Below are 22,656 nucleotides of genomic sequence, written 5' to 3' on the forward strand. Positions count from 1 at the left end.
CTCTAACCCGCGTCTCCCCTCTAACCTTCGTCTCCCTCTACCCCCGTCTCCCCTCTAACCCCCCGTCTCCCTCTAACCCCGTCTCCCTCTAACCCCCGTCTCCCCTCTAACCCCCATCTCCCCTTAACCCCTCTAACCCCGTCTCCCCTCTAACCCCTCTAACCCCGTCTCCCCTCTAACCCCCCATCTCCCCTCTAACCCTTCTAACCCCGTCTCCCCTCTAACCCCCATCTCCCCCTCTAACCCCTCTAACCTCCCCTCTAACCCCCGTGTCCCTCTCTAACCCCCTAACTCCCCTCTAACCCTCTATCCCCCGTCTCCCCTCTATCCCCCGTCTCCCTCTATCCCCCATCTCCCCTCTAACCCCATCTCCCCTCTAAACCCGTCTCTAACCACTGTCTCCCCCTAACCCCCGTCTCCCCCTCTAACCCCGTCTCCTCTAACCCCGTCTCCCCTCTCCCCCGTCTCCCCTCTATCCCCCGTCTCCCCCTAAACCCGTCTCCCTCTATCCCCCGTCTCCCCTCTATCCCCCCGTCCCCTCTATCCCCCGTCTCCCCTCTAACCCCGTCTCCCCTCTAACCCCCGTCCCCCTCTAACCCCCGTCTCCCCTCTATCCCCCGTCTCCCCTCTATCCCCCCGTCTCCCCTCTATCCCCCGTCTCCCCTCTAACCCCCGTCTCCCCTAACCCGTCTCCCCTCTAACCCCCCGTCTCCCCTCTATCCCCCGTCTCTAACCCCCGTCTCCCCTCTAACCCCGTCTCCCCTCTAACCCCCCATCTCCCCTCTAACCCCCGTCTCCCCTCTAACCCCCGTCTCCCCTAAACCCGTCTCCCCTCTATCCCCCGTCTCCCTCTATCCCCCATCTCCCCTCTATCCCCCGTCTCCCCTCTAACCCCGTCTCCCCTCTAACCCCCGTCTCCCATCTAACCCCCGTCTCCCGATCTATCACCCCTCTAACACCCGATCTCCCCTCTAACCCCCATCTCCCCTCTAACCCCCGTCTCCCCTCCTTTCAGGGACATCAACAAGAGTTCAGAGGTGAAGATCGTGCACACCTCCGTGCACGGAGTCGGACACGCCTTCGTCCAATCAGCTTTCAAGGCCTTTGACCTCCGACCCCCGTACGCCGTAGAGGAGCAGAAAGACCCTGACCCGGAGTTCCCCACCGTCAAATACCCCAACCCTGAGGAGGGGAAGGGGGTCCTGGTCAGTCATATCACCCCTGAGGAGGGGAAGGGGGTCCTGGTCAGTCATATCAACCCTGAGGGGGGGGGGTCCTGGTCAGTCATATCAACCCTGAGGAGGGGAGGGGGGGGGTCCTAGTCAGTCATATCAACCCTGAGGAGGGGGGGGGGGGTCCTGGTCAGTCATATCAACCCAGGGGAGGGGAGGGGGGTCCTGGTCAGTCATATCAACCCTGAGGAGGGGAGGGGGGGTCCTGGTCAGTCATATCAACCCTGAGGAGGGGGGGGGGTCCTGGTCAGTCATATCAACCCTGAGGAGGGGGAGGGGGGGTCCTGGTCAGTCATATCAACCCTGAGGGGGGAGGGGGGGGGGGTCCTGGTCAGTCATATCAACCCTGGGGGGGGAGGGGGTCCTGGTCAGTCATATCAACCCTGAGGAGGGGAGGGGAGGGGGGTCCTGGTCAGTCATATCAACCCTGAGGGGGGGAGGGGGGGTCCTGGTCAGTCATATCAACCCTGAGGGGGGGTCCTGGTCAGTCATATCAACCCTGAGGAGGGGAGGGGGTGGGGGTCCTGGTCAGTCATATCAACCCTGGTCAGGAGGAGGGGGGGGGGTCCTGGTCAGTCATATCAACCCTGAGGGGGGGGGGTCCTGGTCAGGAGGAGGGGAGGGGGGGTCCTGGTCAGTCATATCAACCCTGAGGAGGGGAGGGGGGTCCTGGTCAGTCATATCAACCCTGAGGAGGGGGAGGGGGGTCCTGGTCAGTCATATCAACCCTGAGGAGGGGGGGGGTCCTGGTCAGTCATATCAACCCTGGGGAGGGGGAGGGGGTCCTGGTCAGTCATATCAACCCTGAGGAGGGGAGGGGGGGTCCTGGTCAGTCATATCAACCCTGAGGAGGGGAGGGGGTCCTGGTCAGTCATATCAACCCTGAGGAGGGGAGGGGGGGGTCCTGGTCAGTCATATCAACCCTGAGGAGGGGAGGGGAGGGGGTCCTGGTCAGTCATATCAACCCTGAGGAGGGGAGGGGGGGGTCAGTCAGTCATATCAACCCTGAGGGGGGGGGGGGTCCTGGTCAGTCATATCAACCCTGAGGGGGGGGGGAGGGGGTCCTGGTCAGTCATATCAACCCTGAGGAGGGGAGGGGAGGGGTCCTGGTCAGTCATATCAACCCTGAGGAGGGGAGGGGGGGGGTCCTGGTCAGTCATATCAACCCTGAGGAGGGGAGGGGGGGGGGTCCTGGTCAGTCATATCAACCCTGAGGAGGGGGGTCCTGGTCAGTCATATCAACCCTGAGGAGGGGAGGGGGAGGGGGTCCTGGTCAGTCATATCAACCCTGAGGAGGGGAGGGGAGGGGGGGGGGTCCTGGTCAGTCATATCAACCCTGAGGAGGGGGGGGGGTCCTGGTCAGTCATATCAACCCTGAGGAGGGGGGGGGTCCTGGTCAGTCATATCAACCCTGAGGAGGGGGAAGGGGGGGGTCCTGGTCAGTCATATCAACCCTGAGGAGGGGAGGGGGTCCTGGTCAGTCATATCAACCCTGAGGAGGGGGGGGTCCTGGTCAGTCATATCAACCCTGAGGGGGGGGTCCTGGTCAGTCATATCAACCCTGAGGAGGGGAAGGGGTGGGGGTCCTGGTCAGTCATATCAACCCTGAGGAGGGGGGGGGGGGGTCCTGGTCAGTCATATCAACCCTGAGGAGGAGAGGGGGGTCCTGGTCAGTCATATCAACCCTGAGGGGGGTTCCTGGTCAGTCATATCAACCCTGAGGAGGGGAGGGGAGGGGGTCCTGGTCAGTCATATCAACCCTGAGGGGAGGGGAGGGGGGGGTTCCTGGTCAGTCATATCAACCCTGAGGAGGGGAGGGGGGGGTCCTGGTCAGTCATATCAACCCTGAGGAGGGGAGGGGGAGGGGGTCCTGGTCAGTCATATCAACCCTGAGGAGGGGGAGGGGGGGGGTCCTGGTCAGTCATATCAACCCTGAGGAGGGGGGGGTCCTGGTCAGTCATATCAACCCTGAGGGGGGGGGTTCCTGGTCAGTCATATCAACCCTGAGAAGGGGGGCCTGGTCAGTCATATCAACCCTGAGGGGGGTTCCTGGTCAGTCATATCAACCCTGAGGAGGGGAAGGGGTGGGGTCCTGGTCAGTCATATCAACCCTGAGGAGGGGAGGGGGGTCCTGGTCAGTCATATCAACCCTGAGGAGGGGAGGGGGTGGTCCTGGTCAGTCATATCAACCCTGAGGAGGGGAGGGGGTGGTCCTGGTCAGTCATATCAACCCTGAGGAGGGGAGGGGGTCCTGGTCAGTCATATCAACCCTGAGGAGGGGAGGGGGGGTCCTGGTCAGTCATATCAACCCTGAGGAGGGGGGGGGGGGTCCTGGTCAGTCATATCAACCCTGAGGGGGGTTCCTGGTCAGTCATATCAACCCTGAGGAGGGGAAGGGGTGGGGGTCCTGGTCAGTCATATCAACCCTGAGGAGGGGAGGGGGGGTCCTGGTCAGTCATATCAACCCTGAGGGGGGGGTCCTGGTCAGTCATATCAACCCTGAGGGGGGTTCCTGGTCAGTCATATCAACCCTGAGGAGGGGAAGGGGTGGGGGTCCTGGTCAGTCATATCAACCCTGAGGAGGGGAGGGGGGGGTCCTGGTCAGTCATATCAACCCTGAGGAGGAGAGGGGGGGTCCTGGTCAGTCATATCAACCCTGAGGGGGGTTCCTGGTCAGTCATATCAACCCTGAGGAGGGGAAGGGGTGGGGGTCCTGGTCAGTCATATCAACCCTGGAGGGGAGGGGGAGGGGGTCCTGGTCAGTCATATCAACCCTGAGGAGGGGAGGGGAGGGGGGGTCCTGGTCAGTCATATCAACCCTGAGGAATGGGGGTCCTGGTCAGTCATATCAACCCTGGAGGGGGGGTCCTGGTCAGTCATATCAACCCTGAGGAGGAGGGGGGGGAGGGGGGTCCTGGTCAGTCATATCAACCCTGAGGAGGGGAGGGGGGGTCCTGGTCAGTCATATCAACCCTGAGGGGGGGGTCCTGGTCAGTCATATCAACCCTGAGGAGGAGGGGAGGGGGAGGGGGTCCTGGTCAGTCATATCAACCCTGAGGGGGGTCCTGGTCAGTCATATCAACCCTGGAGGAGGGGAGGGGGAGGGGGTCCTGGTCAGTCATATCAACCCTGAGGAGGGGAGGGGGGGGGTCCTGGTCAGTCATATCAACCCTGAGGAGGGGAGGGGAGGGGGTCCTGGTCAGTCATATCAACCCTGAGGAGGGGGGTCCTGGTCAGTCATATCAACCCTGAGGAGGGGGAGGGGGGGTCCTGGTCAGTCATATCAACCCTGAGGGGGGGGGGTCCTGGTCAGTCATATCAACCCTGAGGAGGGAGGGGAGGGGGTCCTGGTCAGTCATATCAACCCTGAGGGGGGGTCCTGGTCAGTCATATCAACCCTGAGGAGGGGAGGGGGAGGGGGTCCTGGTCAGTCATATCAACCCTGAGGGGGGGGGGTCCTGGTCAGTCATATCAACCCTGAGGAGGGGAGGGGAGGGGGTCCTGGTCAGTCATATCAACCCTGAGGAGGGGGGGGGGGGGTCCTGGTCAGTCATATCAACCCTGAGGAGGGGGGTCCTGGTCAGTCATATCAACCCTGAGGGGGGGGGGGGTTCCTGGTCAGTCATATCAACCCTGAGGAGGGGAAGGGGTGGGGGTCCTGGTCAGTCATATCAACCCTGAGGAGGGGAGGGGGGGGGGTCCTGGTCAGTCATATCAACCCTGAGGAGGGGAGGGGGGGTGGTCCTGGTCAGTCATATCAACCCTGAGGAGGGGAGGGAGGGGAGGGGGTCCTGGTCAGTCATATCAACCCTGAGGAGGGGAGGGGAGGGGTTCCTGGTCAGTCATATCAACCCTGAGGAGGGGAGGGGGGGTTCCTGGTCAGTCATATCAACCCTGAGGAGGGGGGGGGGGGGTCCTGGTCAGTCATATCAACCCTGAGGAGGGGAGGGGGGGGGTCCTGGTCAGTCATATCAACCCTGAGGAGGGGAGGGGGGGTCCTGGTCAGTCATATCAACCCTGAGGGAGGGGGTTCCTGGTCAGTCATATCAACCCTGAGGAAGGGGGGCCTGGTCAGTCATATCAACCCTGAGGGGGGGTTCCTGGTCAGTCATATCAACCCTGAGGAGGGGAAGGGGTGGGGGTCCTGGTCAGTCATATCAACCCTGAGGAGGGGAGGGGTGGGGGTCCTGGTCAGTCATATCAACCCTGAGGAGGGGAGGGGGGGGGTCCTGGTCAGTCATATCAACCCTGAGGAGGGGAGGGGGTGGTCCTGGTCAGTCATATCAACCCTGAGGAGGGGAGGGGGGGTCCTGGTCAGTCATATCAACCCTGAGGAGGGGAGGGGGGGTCCTGGTCAGTCATATCAACCCTGAGGAGGGGAGGGGGGGGGGTCCTGGTCAGTCATATCAACCCTGAGGAGGGGAGGGGGGTCCTGGTCAGTCATATCAACCCTGGTAGGTTCCTGGTCAGTCATATCAACCCTGAGGAGGGGAAGGGGTGGGGGTCCTGGTCAGTCATATCAACCCTGAGGAGGGGAGGGGGGTCCTGGTCAGTCATATCAACCCTGAGGAGGGGGGGGTCCTGGTCAGTCATATCAACCCTGAGGGGGGTTCCTGGTCAGTCATATCAACCCTGAGGAGGGGAAGGGGTGGGGTCCTGGTCAGTCATATCAACCCTGAGGAGGGGAGGGGGTCCCTGGTCAGTCATATCAACCCTGAGGAGGAGAGGGGGGTCCTGGTCAGTCATATCAACCCTGAGGGGGGGGGTTCCTGGTCAGTCATATCAACCCTGAGGAGGGGAAGGGGTGGGGGTCCTGGTCAGTCATATCAACCCTGAGGAGGGGAGGGGGAGGGGGTCCTGGTCAGTCATATCAACCCTGAGGAGGGGAGGGGGGGGGTCCTGGTCAGTCATATCAACCCTGAGGAGGGGGGTCCTGGTCAGTCATATCAACCCTGAGGAGGGGGGTCCTGGTCAGTCATATCAACCCTGAGGAGGGGGTCCTGGTCAGTCATATCAACCCTGAGGAGGGGAGGGGGGGTCCTGGTCAGTCAGATCAACCCTGAGGAGGGGAGGGGGGTCCTGGTCAGTCATATCAACCCTGAGGAGGGGGGTCCTGGTCAGTCATATCAACCCTGAGGGGGAGGGGGTCCTAGTCAGTCAGATCAACCCGTGTGTGTGTGTGTGTGTGTGTGTGTGTGTGTGTGTGTGTGTGTGTGTGTGTGTGTGTGTGTGTGTGTGTGTGTGTGTGTGCGTGCGTGACGTGCGTGCGTGCGTGTGTGTGTCCTCATCCACCTCTGTGTGGTGTGTGTGTGTGTGTGTGTGTGTGTGTGTGTGTGTGTGTGTGTGTGTGTGTGTGTGTGTGTGTGTGTGTCCGTCCTACAGACCCTGTCGTTTGCCCTGGCGGAGAGGGAGGGAGCTACTGTAGTTCTGGCCAACGACCCGGACGCTGACCGCCTGGCCGTTGCTGAGCAACAGAAAGGGTAGGAGACCTGTAGGGATCATGGGTAATGTGTTGGGGGGCGTTGCTGAGGAACAGAAGGGGCCTGTAGGGATCATGGGTAATGTGTTGGGGGGCGTTGCTGAGGAACAGAAGGGGCCTGTAGGGATCATGGGTAATGTGTTGGGGGCGTTGCTGAGCAACAGAAGGGGAGGAGGCCTGTAGGGATCATGGGTAATGTGTTGGGGGGCTGATGGGTGTATAAGGTGTCTCTATCTCTCTCTCTCTGTGTGTGTGTGTGTGTGTGTGTGTGTGTGTGTGTGTGTGTGTGTGTGTGTGTGTGTGTGTGTGTGTGTGTGTGTGTGTGTGTGTGTGTGTGTAGTGGTCAGTGGCGTGTGTTCAGTGGTAATGAGTTGGGGGCGTTGCTGGGTTGGTGGGTGTATCAGTGTTGGAAACAGACCAACCCAGACCAGTCTACCGTCAAGTCAGTCTACATGTTGGCCTCCACCGTCTCCTCTAAGATTCTACGAGCCATCGCTCTCAAGGAGGGCTTCCACTTCGAGGTAAAACACACACACACACACACACACACACACACACACACACACACACACACACACACACACACACACACACACACACACACACACTTTTAATTTACCATCACACACTTATTCTCAACGCTCTAGCATTCAATGAACAAACCTCATGTCAATATTCAAATTGATTTTGTATCCAAATCTCAATCTCACTACCTTACATCCTTTTATGAATGACTAAAAATGAAAGTTTGAATGATGTAGGGGGATGAGGGCACTTCCTGACTATGACATCACATCCTGTGTGGACAGGAAACTCTGACTGGGTTCAAGTGGATGGGCAACAGGGCCAGAGAGCTGCTGGACCAGAACAAGATGGTTCTGTTCGCCTTCGAGGAGGCTATAGGTACACTACACACACTACACACACTACACACACTACACACACTACACACACTACACACACTACACACACTACACTATAGGTACACTACACACACTACACACACTACACACACTACACACACTACACACACTACACACACTACACACACACACACACACTACACACACTACACACACTACACACACTACACTATAGGTACACACACACACTACACACACACTACACACACACTACACACACACTATACACACTACACACACACTACACACACACTACACACACACTACACACACTACACACACACTACACACACTACACACACTACACACACACTACACACACTACACACTACACACACACTACACACACTACACACACTACACACACACTACACACACTACACACACACTACACACACACTACACACACACTACACACACTACACACACACTACACACACACTACACACACTACACACACTACACACACACACACACTACACACACTACACACACACTACACACACTACACACACACTACACACACACTCACACACACACTACACACACTACACACACTACACACACTACACACACTACACACACACTACACACACTACACACACACTACACACACTACACTACACACACTACACACACACTACACACACTACACACACACTACACACACACTACACACACTACACACACTACACTACACACACACTACACACACTACACACACTACACACACACACACTACACACACTACACACACTACACTATAGTACACTACACACACTACACACACACACTACACACACTACACACACTACACACACTACACATACACTACACACACTACACACTACACACACTACACTACACACTACACACACTACACACACACACTACACTACACTACACACTACACACACTACACACACTACACACACTACACTACTACACACTACACACTACACACACTACACACACACACACACACTACACACACTACACACACACACTACACACACACTACACACACACTATACACACTACACACACTACACACACACTACACACACACTACACACACTACACACACTACACACACTACACACACACTACACACACTACACACACTACACACACTACACACTACACACACTACACACACTACACACACTACACACTACACACACACTACACACACTACACACACTACACACACACTACACACACTACACACACTACACACACACTACACACACACTACACACACACTACACACACTACACACACACTACACACACACTACACACACTACACACACTACACACACTACACACACTACACACACACTACACACACTACACACACACTACACACACTACACACACACTACACACACTACACACACTACACACCACACACACTACACACACTACACACACTACACACACACACACTACACACACTACACACACTACACTACACACACACTACACACACTACACACACTACACACACACACACTACACACACTACACACACTACACTATAGTACACTACACACACTACACACACACACTACACACACTACACACACTACACACACTACACTATAGTACACTACACACACTACACACACACACTACACACACTACACACACTACACAGACATACACACACACTACACACTCTACACACACTACACTATAGTACACTACACACACTACACACACCAGACTACACACACTACACACACTACACAGACATACACACACACTACACACACTACACACACTACACAGACATACACACACACTACACACACTACACTATAGTACACTACACACACTACACACACCAGACTACACACACTACACACACTACACAGACATACACACACACTACACACACTACACACACTACACACACTACACTATAGTACACTACACACACTACACACACTACACACACCAGACTACACACACTACACACACTACACACACTACACACACCAGACTACACACACTACACACACTACACACTACACACACCAGACTACACACACTACACACACCAGACTACACACACTACACACACCAGACTACACACACTACACACACTACACACACACACACACACACTACACTACACACACTACACTACACACACTACACTACACACACTACACACACACACACACACACACACACACACACACACACACACACACACACACACAGCCACACACACACTGTCACACACCACCACAGACCACACACACAAGCTGTACCCAGTAATTGGGGATACTGAACAAAAATAGAAACTCAACAATTTCAAGGTCATTGAAGGAAATCAGACGGACCCCCCCAGACCCCCCACTGGGGAGCCAGACCCCCTCCTATTGGGGAGCCAGACCCCCCCCCAGACCCACCCACTGGGGAGCCAGACCCCCCTATTGGGGAGCCAGACCCCCCTATTGGGGAGACCAGCCCCCCCTATTGGGGATGGTTTGGGGCCAGACCCCCCCCCTGGGGAGCCAAACCCCTGTGTCCTATTGGGGGGGTTTAGCCAAACCCCCCCCCCAAATTACTTCCTGTCCTCCACCACTAGACCAGCCAGACGATGGTTTAGTGGGGTTTAAATGACTTCCTGTCTCCTCCTCCACTAGACCAGCCAGACGATGGTTTAGTGGGGTTGACATGACTTCCTGTGCCCCTCCTCTCGCCCCTCGTTGTGTTGCAGGGTACATGTGTGGTTAAAGATGGGGTCGGTCCTCCTCTCGCCCCTCGTTGTGTTGCAGGGTACATGTGTGGTTCTGCCGTGCTGGATAAAGATGGGGTCAGTGCGGCAGCCATCGCTGGGGAGATGACATCATACCTGGCCGCAAAGAACATCACACTGTCACAACAACTCACTGCTGTCTACGAGGAGTGGGTCACACACACACACACACACACACACACACACACACACACACACACACACACACACACACACACACCTGTCACAACAACACACCTCACCAGACCGTTATGTATATATGTATGTATAGAAATAGTGTATTTTCCAGAGCCCAACGTGCCTTACACCCTCTCTCTCCTCCTCCTCCCCCCTCTTCTCCTCTCTCCCCCCTCCTCTCCCCTCCCCCTCCTCTCCCTCCCTCCTCTCTCCTCTCTCCTCTCCTCCTCTCCCTCTCCTCTCTCTCCCTCACTCTCTCCTCTCTCCTCCTCTCCCCCTCCTCTCCCCCTCCTCTCCCTCTCCCTCCCTCTCTCCCCTCTCCCCTCTCTCTCTCCTCCTCTCTCTCCTCCTCTCTCTCTCTCCTCTCTCCCCTCTCTTCTCTCTCTCCCCTCCTCTCTCTCCCCCTCACTCTCCCTCAGCCAGACGATCCTCTCTCTCCCCTCCCCCTCTCTCTCTCTCCCCCTCCTCTCCTCTCCTCCTCTCTCTCTCTCTCTCTCTCTCTCCTCTCCTCCTCCTCCTCTCTCTCTCCTCCTTCTCCCCCTTTTCCTCCTCCATCTCCCCCTCCTCCTCTCTCTCCTCTCTCTCTCACTCCCCTCCTCTCTCTCTCCTCCCTTCTCCCTCCCTCCTCCTCTCTCTCTCCTCCCCCTCCTCTCTCCCATCCTCTCAGCCAGACTCTCCCCCTCTATCTCCTCCCCCTCTCTCCTCCTCCTCTCTCCCCTCTTCTCCCTCCCCTCCTCTCTCTCTCTCTCTCATCTCTCCCCTCCCCTCCCCCTTCTTCTCTCCCCCTTCCTCTCTCCCTCTCTCTCTCCCCTCTCTCCCCCTCCTCTCTCCCCATCCTCTCCCTCCCCCCCCTCTCCCCTCCTCTCTCCCCTCCTCTCTCCTCTCTCCCTCTCTCTCTCTCTCCTCCCCCTCTCTCCCCCTCCCTCCTCTCCCCCCTCTCCCCCACCTCTCCTCTCTCTCTCCTCATCTCTCTCCCTCTCTCTCTCCCCTCTCTCTCTCTTCTCCCCCTCCTCTCCTCCCCCCTCTCTCTCTCTCTTCCCCCTCTCCCTCTCCCCCCTCTCTCTCTCTCTCTCTCTCTCCCTCCCCCCCTCCTCTCTCTCCTCTCTCCCCCTTTCTCCTCTCTCCCCCTCCTCTCCTCTCTCCCCCTCCTCTCCCCATCCTCTCTCCTCTCTCTCTCTCTCTCTCCTCCCTCTCTCTCTCCCTCCTCTCTCTCTCCTCCTCTCTCTCTCCCCCCCCTCTCTCCCTCTCCTCTCTCCCCCTCCTCTCTCTCTCCCCCTTCCTCTCCCCTCTCTCCCCTCTCCTCTCTCCTCTCTCTCCCTCCCCCTTCTCTCTCCCCTCCTCTCCCTCCTCTCTCTCTCTCCCCCCTCCTCTCTCTCTCTCCCCCTCCTCTCCCCCATCCTCTCTCTCCCCCTCTCTCCCCTCTCTCTCTCTCCTCTCCTCCCCCTCCTCTCCCCCTCCTCTCTCTCTCCTCTCTCTCCTCCTCTCTCTCTCTCCCCCCTCCTCTCTCCCCCTCCTCTCCTCTCTCCCCCTCCTCTCTCTCCCTCCTCTCCCCCTCTTCCCCTCTCCCTCTCTCTCCTCCTCTCTCTCTCCCTCCCCCTCCTCTCTCTCTCCCTCTCTCTCTCTCCCCCTCCTCTCTCCCCCTCTCCCCTCTCCTCCTCTCTCCCCCTCTCCTCTCCTCTCTCTCCCCTCTCTCTCTCCTCTCCCCCCCCTCTCTCTCTCTCTCCCCCTCCTCTCTCTCTCCCCCCCTCCTCTCTCTCCTCCTCTCTCTCCTCCTCTCTCTCTCTCCTCTCTCTCCCCCTCCTCTCTCTCCCTCCCTCTCTCTCCCCCTCTCCTCCCTCTCTCCCTCCCTCCTCCTCCTCTCCCCCCTCTTCTCCCCTCTCCCCTCCTCTCCTCTCTCTCTCTCCTCTCTCTCCCCCTCTCTCTCTCTCCTCCTCTCCTCTTCTCTCTCTCCTCCTCTCTCTCTCTCCTCTCCCCCCCTCTCTCTCCTCCTCTCCCCCTCTTCTCCTCTCTCCCCCTCCTCCCTCCTCTCTCTCCCCTCTCCCCCTCTCTCTCTCTCCTCTCCCCCTCTTCTCTCTCTCTCCCTCTCCCCTCTCTCCCCTCCCCCTCTCCCCCTCTCTCCTCTCTCTCCCTCTCCCCTCCTCTCTCTCTCTCTCTCTCTCTCTCTCTCTCTCCCCCCCTCCTCTCTCCCCCTCCTCTCTCTCCCCCTCTCTCTCCTCTCTCTCCCCTCTCCTCCCTCTCCTCTCTCTCTCTCCCCTCATCTCTCTCCCCTCTCCCCCTCTTCTTCTCTCTCCCTCCTCCCTCTCTCCCCCCTCCCCCCTCTCTCTCCTCCTCTCCCCCTTTTCTCCTCTCTCCCCCTCCTCTCTCTCTCTCCCCCCCTCTCTCTCCTCCTCTCTCTCTCTCCCTCACCCCCCTCCTCTCTCTCCCCTCCTCTCTCTCCTCCTCCCCCTCTTCTCCTCTCTCCCCCCTCCTCTCCTCTCCTCTCTCTCTCTCTCTCTCCCTCAGCCTCTCTCCTCTGTGGACCTCCCTCCTCTCTCCCCCTCCTCCTCTCTCTCTCAGCTCCTCTCCAGGCTCTCCCCTCTCTCCCCCTCCTCTCTCTCCCCTCCTCTCTCTCCTCCCTCCCCCTCTTCTCCTCTCTCCCCTCCTCTCTCTCTCTCTCTCTCTCCTCTCACCCCCCTCCTCTCTCTCCCCTCTCCCTTCTCTCTCCTCTCTCCCCCTCCTCTCTCTCTCTCCCCCCCTCTCTCTCTCTCTCCTCTCTCTCTCCCTCACTCCCCCCCTCCTCTCTCTCCCCTCCCTCTCTCTCTCCTCCTCTCCCCTCTTCTCCTCTCTCTCCTCTCTCCCCCTCTCCCCCTCTCTCCCTCTCTCTCTCCTCTCCTCCCTCCTCTCTCTCTCTCTCTCTCTCTCTCTCTCTCTCCTCCCTCTCTCTCTCTCTCTACCTCCTCTCTCTCCTCTCTCCTCCCTCTCTCTCCTCTCTCCCTCCTCTCTCTCTCCCTCTCTCCCTCCCCTCTCCCCTCTCTCTCTCCTCCTCCTCTCTCCCCCCTCCTCTCTCTCCCCCCCCCCTCTCCCCTCTCCTCTCCTCCAGGTATGGGTACCACATCACTAAGAACTCCTACTTCATCTGTCACGACCAGGCAGTGATCCGGGCCATGTTTGACCGGCTGCGTCACTACGGTAACCAGGAGGATGTGTCATACCCCAGGCAGTGTGGAGGCGTCGCCATCACCGCTGTACGAGACCTCACTACTGGATACGACAGCAGCCAGGCGGACAACAAGGCTGTGAGGAGATAAACACTCCACCTCCCTCGCTCTCTCTCTCTACCTCCCTCGCTCTCTCTCTCTACCACCCTCGCTCTCTCTCTCTACCTCCCACGCTCTCTCTCTCTACCTCCCACGCTCTCTCTCTCTACCTCCCTCGCTCTCTCTCTCTACCTCCCTCGCTCTCTCTCTACCTCCCTCGCTCTCTCTCTCTACCTCCCTCGCTCTCTCTCTCTACCTCCCTCGCTCTCTCTCTCTACCTCCCTCGCTCTCTCTCTCTACCTCCCACGCTCTCTCTCTCTACCTCCCTCTCTCTCTCTCTCTACCTCCCTCGCTCTCTCTCTCTACCTCCCTCTCTCTCTACCTCCCTCGCTCTCTCTCCACCTCCTCCTCCTCTCGCTCTCTCTCTACCTCCCTCGCTCTCTCTCTCTCTACCTCCCTCGCTCTCTCTCTCTACCTCTGTCGCTCTCTCTACCTCCCTCGCTCTCTCTCACCCTCCCTCTCTCTCTCTACCTCCCTCGCTCTCTCTCTACCTCCCTCGCTCTCTCTCTACCTCCCTCGCTCTCTCTCTCAACACCTCCCTCGCTCTCTCTCTGCCTCCCTTGCTCTCTCTGCCTCCCTTGCTCTCTCTCTGCCTCCCTTGCTCTCTCTCTCTACCTCCCTCGCTCGCTCTCTCTCTCTCTACCTCCCTCGCTCTCTCTCAACACCTCCCTCGCTCTCTCTCTCTGCCTCCTTGCTCTCTCTCTACCTCCCTGGCTCTCTCTCTCTACCTCCCTGACTCTCTCTCCACACCTCTCTCCTTCTCTCTCTACCTCCCTGGCTCTCTCCACACCTCCCTGGCTCTCTCTCTCTACCTCCCTCGCTCTCTCTCTACGTCCCTCGCTCTCTCTCTCTCCACCTCCCTGGCTCTCTCTCCACCTCCCTGGCTCTCTCTACCTCCCTCGTTCTCTCTCCACACCTCCCTGGCTCTCTCTCTACCTCCCTCGTTCTCTCTCTACCTCCCTCGATCTCTCTTCACACCTCCCTCGATCTCTCTCCACACCTCCCTGGCTCTCTCCTTCTCTCTCTACCGCCCTTGCTCTCTCTCTACCTCCCTGGCTCTCTCTCTACCTCCCTGGCTCTCTCTCCACACCTCCCTGGCTCTCTCCACACCTCCCTGGCTCTCTCTCTACCTCCCTGGCTCTCTCCCTCTCCCTCGCTCTCTCTACCTCTCTCGCTCTCTCTCTACCTCCCTCGCTCTCTCTCCACACCTTCCTCGGTCTCTCTCCACACCTCCCTCGCTCTCTCTTCTACCTCCCTCGCTCTCTCTCTACCTCCCTCGCTCTCTCTCTACCTCCCTCGCTCTCTCTCTACCTCCCTCGCTCTCTCTCTCCACCTCCCTGGCTCTCTCTCTCCACCTCCCTGGCTCTCTCTCCACCTCCTCCTCTCTCTCTTCCTCCTCGTCTCTCTCCACCTCCCTGGCTCTCTCTCCACCTCCCTGGCTCTCTCTACCTCCCTCGTTCTCTCTCCACACCTCCCTGGCTCTCTCTCTACCTCCCTCGTTCTCTCTCCACACCTCCCTGGCTCTCTCTCCACCTCCCTCGTTCTCTCTCCACACCTCCCTCGATCTCTCTCCACACCTTCCTCGATCTCTCCACACCTTCCTCGATCTCTCTCCACACCTCCCTGGCTCTCTCTCCAAACCTCCCTCGATCTCTCTCCACACCTCCCTCGCTCTCTCCTTCTCTCTCTACCTCCCTGGCTCTCTCTCTACCTCCCTCGCTCCCTCTCTACCTCTCTCGCTCTCTCTCTCCACCTCCCTGGCTCTCTCTCTCCACCTCCCTGGCTCTCTCTCTACCTCCCTGGCTCTCTCTCTCCTCCCTCGCTCTCTCTCCCTCCCCTCCTCCCCCAGTAGTCAGATGATCACCTTTATTCTCTCCCCCCAGGTCCTCCCCTCCTCCCCCAGTAGTCAGATAATCTCCTTTATTCTCTCCCCCCAGGTCCTCCCCTCCTCCCCCAGTAGTCAGATAATCTCCTTTATTCTCTCCCCCAGGTCCTCCCCTCCTCCCCCAGTAGTCAGATAATCTCCTTTATTCTCTCCCCCCCCAGGTCCTCCCCTCCTCCCCCAGTAGTCAGATAATCTCCTTTATTCTCTCCCCCAGGTCCTCCCCTCCTCCCCCAGTAGTCAGATAATCTCCTTTATTCTCTCCCCCAGGTCCTCCCCTCCTCCCCCAGTAGTCAGATAATCTCCTTTATTCTCTCCCCCCAGGTCCTCCCTCCTCCCCCAGTAGTCAGATAATCTCCTTTATTCTCTCCCCCAGGTCCTCCCCTCCTCCCCCAGTAGTCAGATAATCTCCTTTATTCTCTCCCCCAGGTCCTCCCCTCCCCCCCAGTAGTCAGATAATCTCCTTTATTCTCTCCCCCAGGTCCTCCCCTCCTCCCCCAGTAGTCAGATAATCTCCTTTATTCTCTCCCCCAGGTCCTCCCCTCCTCCCCCAGTAGTCAGATAATCTCCTTTATTCTCTCCCCCAGGTCCTCCCCTCCTCCCCAGTAGTCAGATAATCTCCTTTATTCTCTCCCCCAGGTCCTCCCCTCCTCCCCCAGTAGTCAGATAATCTCCTTTATTCTCTCCCCCAGGTCCTCCCCTCCTCCCCCAGTAGTCAGATAATCTCCTTTATTCTCTCCCCCAGGTCCTCCCCTCCTCCCCAGTAGTCAGATAATCTCCTTTATTCTCTCCCCCAGGTCCTCCCCTCCTCCCCAGTAGTCAGATAATCTCCTTTATTCTCTCCCCCCAGGTCCTCCCCTCCTCCCCCAGTAGTCAGATAATCTCCTTTATTCTCTCCCCCAGGTCCTCCCCTCCTCCCCCAGTAGTCAGATAATCTCCTTTATTCTCTCCCCCAGGTCCTCCCCTCCTCCCCCAGTAGTCAGATAATCTCCTTTATTCTCTCCCCCCAGGTCCTCCCCTCCTCCCCCAGTAGTCAGATAATCTCCTTTATTCTCTCCCCCCAGGTCCTCCCCTCCTCCCCCAGTAGTCAGATGATCTCGTTTAGTTTCTCTAACGGGGGCGTGGCCACCATGAGGACCAGCGGAACGGAACCCAAGATCAAGTACTACACTGAGCTGTGTGCTGCCCCCGGCAACAGGTATAAACACACTATATACTACACTGAGCTGTGTGTTGCCCCCAGGTATAAACACACTATATACTACACTGAGCTGTGTGTTGCCCCAGTAGTCAACAGGTATAAACACACTATATACTACACTGAGCTGTGTGTTGCCCCCGGCAACAGGTATAAACACACTATATACTACACTGAGCTGTGTGCTGCCCCCTCAACAGGTATAAACACACTATATACTACACTGAGCTGTGTGCTGCCCCGGCAACAGGTATAAACACACTATATACTACACTGAGCTGTGTGTTGCCCCCGGCAACAGGTATAAACACACTATATACTACACTGAGCTGTGTGTTGCCCCCGGCAACAGGTATAAACACACTATATACTACACTGAGCTGTGTGTTGCCCCCGGCAACAGGTATAAACACACTATATACTACACTGAGCTGTGTGTTGCCCCCGGCAACAGGTATAAACACACTATATACTACACTGAGCTGTGTGCTGCCCCCGGCAACAGGTATAAACACACTATATACTACACTGAGCTGTGTGTTGCCCCCGGCAACAGGTATAAACACACTATATACTACACTGAGCTGTGTGTTGCCCCCGGCAACAGGTATAAACACACTATATACTACACTGAGCTGTGTGCTGCCCCCGGCAACAGGTATAAACACACTATATACTACACTGAGCTGTGTGTTGCCCCCGGCAACAGGTATAAACACACTATATACTACACTGAGCTGTGTGTTGCCCCCGGCAACAGGTATAAACACACTATATACTACACTGAGCTGTGTGTTGCCCCGGCAACAGGTATAAACACACTATATACTACACTGAGCTGTGTGTTGCCCCCGGCAACAGGTATAAACACACTATATACTACACTGAGCTGTGTGTTGCCCCCGGCAACAGGTATAAACACACTATATACTACACTGAGCTGTGTGCTGCCCCCGGCAACAGGTATAAACACACTATATACTACACTGAGCTGTGTGTTGCCCCCGGCAACAGGTATAAATACACTATATACTACACTGAGCTGTGTGTTGCCCCCGGCAACAGGTATAAACACACTATATACTACACTGAGCTGTGTGCTGCCCCCGGCAACAGGTATAAACACACTATATACTACACTGAGCTGTGTGTTGCCCCGGCAACAGGTATAAACACACTATATACTACACTGAGCTGTGTGCTGCCCCCGGCAACAGGTATAAACACACTATATACTACACTGAGCTGTGTGCTGCCCCCGGCAACAGGTATAAACACACTATATACTACACTGAGCTGTGTGCTGCCCCTGGCAACAGGTATAAACACACTATATACTACACTGAGCTGTGTGCTGCCCCCGGCAACAGGTATAAACACACTATATACTACACTGAGCTGTGTGCTGCCCCCGGCAACAGGTATAAACACACTATATACTGCACTGAGCTGTGTGCTGCCCCCGGCAACAGGTATAAACACACTATATACTACACTGAGCTGTGTGCTGCCCCCGGCAACAGGTATAAACACACTATATACTACACTGAGATGTGTGCTGCCCCCGGCAACAGGTATAAACACACTATATACTACACTGAGCTGTGTGCTGCCCCCGGCAACAGGTATAAACACACTATATACTACACTGAGCTGTGTGCTGCCCCCGGCAACAGGTATAAACACACTATATACTGCACTGAGCTGTGTGCTGCCCCCGGCAACAGGTATAAACACACTATATACTACACTGAGCTGTGTGCTGCCCCCGGCAACAGGTATAAACACACTATATACTACACTGAGCTGTGTGTTGCCCCCGGCAACAGATATAAACACACTATATACTACACTGAGATGTGTGCTGCCCCCGGCAACAGGTATAAACACACTATATACTACACTGAGCTGTGTGCTGCCCCCTGCAACAGGTATAAACACACTATATACTACACTGAGCTGTGTGCTGCCCCCGGCAACAGGTATAAAACACACACAATACGTACATATGCACACACAGCAGTGCTCTAGCAGATGTGAAACTTAACTCTTTCCTTCTCCCCTCCCTCCCATCTCTCTCTTTCCATCTCTCCTCCATCTCTCACTTTCGTCCTCCCTCCATCTCTCTCTCCTCCATCTCCCTCTCTTTCCTCCTCCATCCATCTCTCCTCCATCTCTCTCCTCCTCCATCTCTCTCCTCCTCCATCTCTCTCCTCCTCCATCTCTCCTCTCTCTCCTCCCTCCATCTCTCTCCTCCCTCCATCTCTCTCCTCCTCCATCTCTCTCCTTCCTCCATCTCTCCTCTCTCTCCTCCCTCCATCTCTCTCTCTCCTCCTCCATCTCTCCTCTCTCTCCTCCCTCCATCTCTCACTCCTCCATCTCCCTCTCTTTCCTCCTCCCTCCATCTCTCCTCCATCTCTCTCCTCCTCCATCTCTCTCCTCCTCCATCTCTCTCCTCCTCCATCTCTCTCCTCCCTCCATCTCTCTCCTCCATCTCTCCTCTCTCTCCTCCCTCCATCTCTCACTCCTCCATCTCCCTCTCTTTCCTCCTCCCTCCATCTCTCCTCCATCTCTCTCCTCCTCCATCTCTCTCCTCCTCCATCTCTCTCCTCCTCCATCTCTCTCCTCCTCCATCTCTCTCCTTCCTCCATCTCTCCTCTCTCTCCTCCCTCCATCTCTCTCTCCTCCATCTCCCTCTCTTTCCTCCTCCCTCCATCTCTCCTCCATCTCTCTCCTCCTCCATCTCTCTCCTTCCTCCATCTCTCTCTCTCTCCTCCCTCCATCTCTCTCTCCTCCCTCCATCTCTCTCCTCCTCCATCTCTCTCCTCCTCCATCTCTCTCCTCCCTCCATCTCTCTCCTCCTCCATCTCTCTCCTTCCTCCATCTCTCTCCTCCTCTCTCTCCTCCCTCCATCTCTCTCTCCTCCCTCCATCTCTCTCTCCTCCTCTCTCCCTCCCTCCATCTCTCTCTCTCCTCCCTCCATCTCTCTCCATCTCTCCATCTCTCCTCCATCTCTCCCTCTCTCTCCTCCCTCCATCTCTCTCCTCCTCCATCTCTCTCTGTGTGTCAGTGATGTTGAAGGTTTACAGAAGGAGTTAGATGACCTGGTTACTGCCATCGTAGAGGACTTCTTCCAGCCCCAGAAGAATAACCTGCTGTCCAAGCCTGAGTAGCACACATCAGTGGCTTGTAAACACAAAGACCCGCGCTGGTTTGACTTCCTGATCAAGATTCCCTTTCAGACATTCTTCTTCCAGAACTCACACACATTCTAGAACTCACACACATTCTAGAACTCACACACATTCTAGAACTCACACACATTCTAGAACTCACACACATTCTAGAACTCACACACATTCTAGAACTCACACACATTCTAGAACTCACACATATTCTAGAACTCACACACATTCTAGAACTCACACACATTCTAGAACTCACACACATTCAAGAACTCACACACATTCTAGAACTCACACACATTCAAGAACTCACACACATTCAAGAACTCACACACATTCTACAACTCACACACATTCAAGAACTCACACACATTCAAGAACTCACACACATTCTACAACTCACACACATTCAAGAACTCACACACATTCAAGAACTCACACACATTCTAGAACTCACACACATTCAAGAACTCACACACATTCTAGAACTCACACACATTCAAGAACTCACACACATTCAAGAACTCACACACATTCAAGAACTCACACACATTCTACAACTCACACACATTCTACAACTCACACACATTCTACAACTCACACACATTCTACAACTGACACACACATTCTACAACTCACACACATTCTACAACTCACACACATTCTACAACTCACACACATTCTACAACTCACACACATTCTACAACTCACACACATTCTACAACTCACACACATTCTACAACTCACACACATTCTACAACTCACACACATTCTACAACTCACACACATTCTACAACTCACACACATTCTACAACTCACACACATTCTACAACTCACACACACATTCTACAACTCACACACATTCTACAACTCACACACATTCAAGAACTCACACACATTCTACAACTCACACATCACACACACACACATTCTAGAATGGGTGCGTTCCAGGCCGACTACCAATGTGTGTGTGTGTGTGTGTGTGTGTGTGTGTGTGTGTGTGTGTGTGTGTGTGTGTGTGTGTGTGTGTGTGTGTGTGTGTGTGTGTGTGTGTGTGTGTGTGTGTGTGTGTGTGTGTGTGTGTGTGTGTGTGCCTGTGTGTGTGTGTGTGTGTGTTGAATGCTGTACCACTGAGCAAAACAACTAATAAAAGTCCCATGATGGTAGTGACTGTCCAGTACTGTAGATCACTAATAATTAATAAAATACTATATCATTTATTACATCACATGAATAAAATACTTCAGTTGTTGTGTATATTTAGTGCCTTCAGAAGGTATTCACACCCTCCTTTGGACTTTTGACACATTTTGTTGTTACAAAGAGTAAAATAAAATGGATTGAATTGTCATTTTCTCGGTTAACAATCTACACAGAAATATTCTCTCAAAAGTGGTAGGAAAATTGTTTTTGAACATTTTATTACAAATGAATGAAAACTACACCATGAATATAATAAAATACTAATAATAAAATACTAATAAATATTATTTAATGAAAACTACACCACGAATATACCTTTGATAAATAGATACATATTCCCCCTCCTTCCTCCCTGAGTCAATACATGTTAGAAACCCATTGGCAGGGATTACAGCTGGGAGTCTTCCTGGGTAAGTCTCTAGGAGTCATTACAGCTGGGAGTCTTCCTGGGTAAGTCTCTAAGAGTCATTACAGCTGGGAGTCTTCTTGGGTAAGTCTCTAGGAGTCATTACAGCTGGGAGTCTTCTTGGGTAAGTCTCTAAGAGTCATTCAGCTGGGAGTCTTCTTGGGTAAGTCTCTTAAGAGTCATTACAGCTGGGGGTCTTCCTGGGTAAGTCTCTAAGAGTCATTACAGCTGGGAGTCTTTCTGGGTAAGTCTCTAAGAGTCATTACAGCTGGGAGTCTTCCTGGGTAAGTCTCTAAGAGTCATTACAGCTGGGAGTCTCTCTGGGTAAGTCTCTAGGAGTCATTACAGCTGGGGGTCTTCCTGGGTAAGTCTCTAAGAGTCATTCAGCTGGGAGTCTTCTTGGGTAAGTCTCTTAAGAGTCATTACAGCTGGGGGTCTTCTTGGGTAAGTCTCTAGGAGTCATTACAGCTGGATTGTACAATATTAGCTCATTATTCAAATTCTTCAAGCTGGTTGTTGGACAGTCAAATCTGTAACTAGGCAACTCCGGGAACATTCAACGTTGTCTTGGTAACTCCAGTGTAGATTTGGCCTTGTGATTTAGGTTGTTGTCCTGCTGAAAGGTGAATTTGTCTCCCAGTGTCTGTTGGAAAGCAGACTGAACCAGGTTTTCCTCTAGGATTTTGCCTATATTCCCCTTTTCTTTTTTATCCTAAAAAACTCCCTTGTTGATGACAAGCATACCCATAACATGATGCTTGAAAATATGAAGAGAGGTACTCAGTGATGTTGTGTTGGATTTAACCCCAAAACATAACCGTTTATAATTCAGGACATCGTGTTAATTATGTTAACCATCCACAGGGATGCTGGCCCATGTTGACTCCAACGCTTCCCACA

At 55.0% G+C, this 22,656-nt stretch overlaps 1 protein-coding gene across 1 annotated transcript in view; it reads left to right on the forward strand.

The window, feature by feature from the left end:
• LOC124028730 (phosphoglucomutase-2-like) overlaps positions 1-20,368 on the forward strand; it is a gene marked incomplete at its 5' end in the record, with an annotated part of 25,360 nt that extends 4,992 nt beyond the window's left edge. The window contains 8 exons of the mRNA XM_046340709.1: positions 1,016-1,205; positions 6,615-6,712; positions 7,052-7,232; positions 7,521-7,614; positions 10,429-10,558; positions 13,666-13,861; positions 16,829-16,962; positions 20,033-20,368. Coding sequence (XP_046196665.1) covers positions 1,016-1,205; positions 6,615-6,712; positions 7,052-7,232; positions 7,521-7,614; positions 10,429-10,558; positions 13,666-13,861; positions 16,829-16,962; positions 20,033-20,135 — 1,126 coding nt within the window. The remainder of the gene's footprint in view (positions 1-1,015; positions 1,206-6,614; positions 6,713-7,051; positions 7,233-7,520; positions 7,615-10,428; positions 10,559-13,665; positions 13,862-16,828; positions 16,963-20,032) is intronic.
• Positions 20,369-22,656: the final 2,288 nt, after the last annotated feature.

Source organism: Oncorhynchus gorbuscha, unplaced genomic scaffold, assembly GCF_021184085.1.
Source record: "Oncorhynchus gorbuscha isolate QuinsamMale2020 ecotype Even-year unplaced genomic scaffold, OgorEven_v1.0 Un_scaffold_4735, whole genome shotgun sequence".
Lineage (NCBI taxonomy): Eukaryota > Metazoa > Chordata > Actinopteri > Salmoniformes > Salmonidae > Oncorhynchus > Oncorhynchus gorbuscha.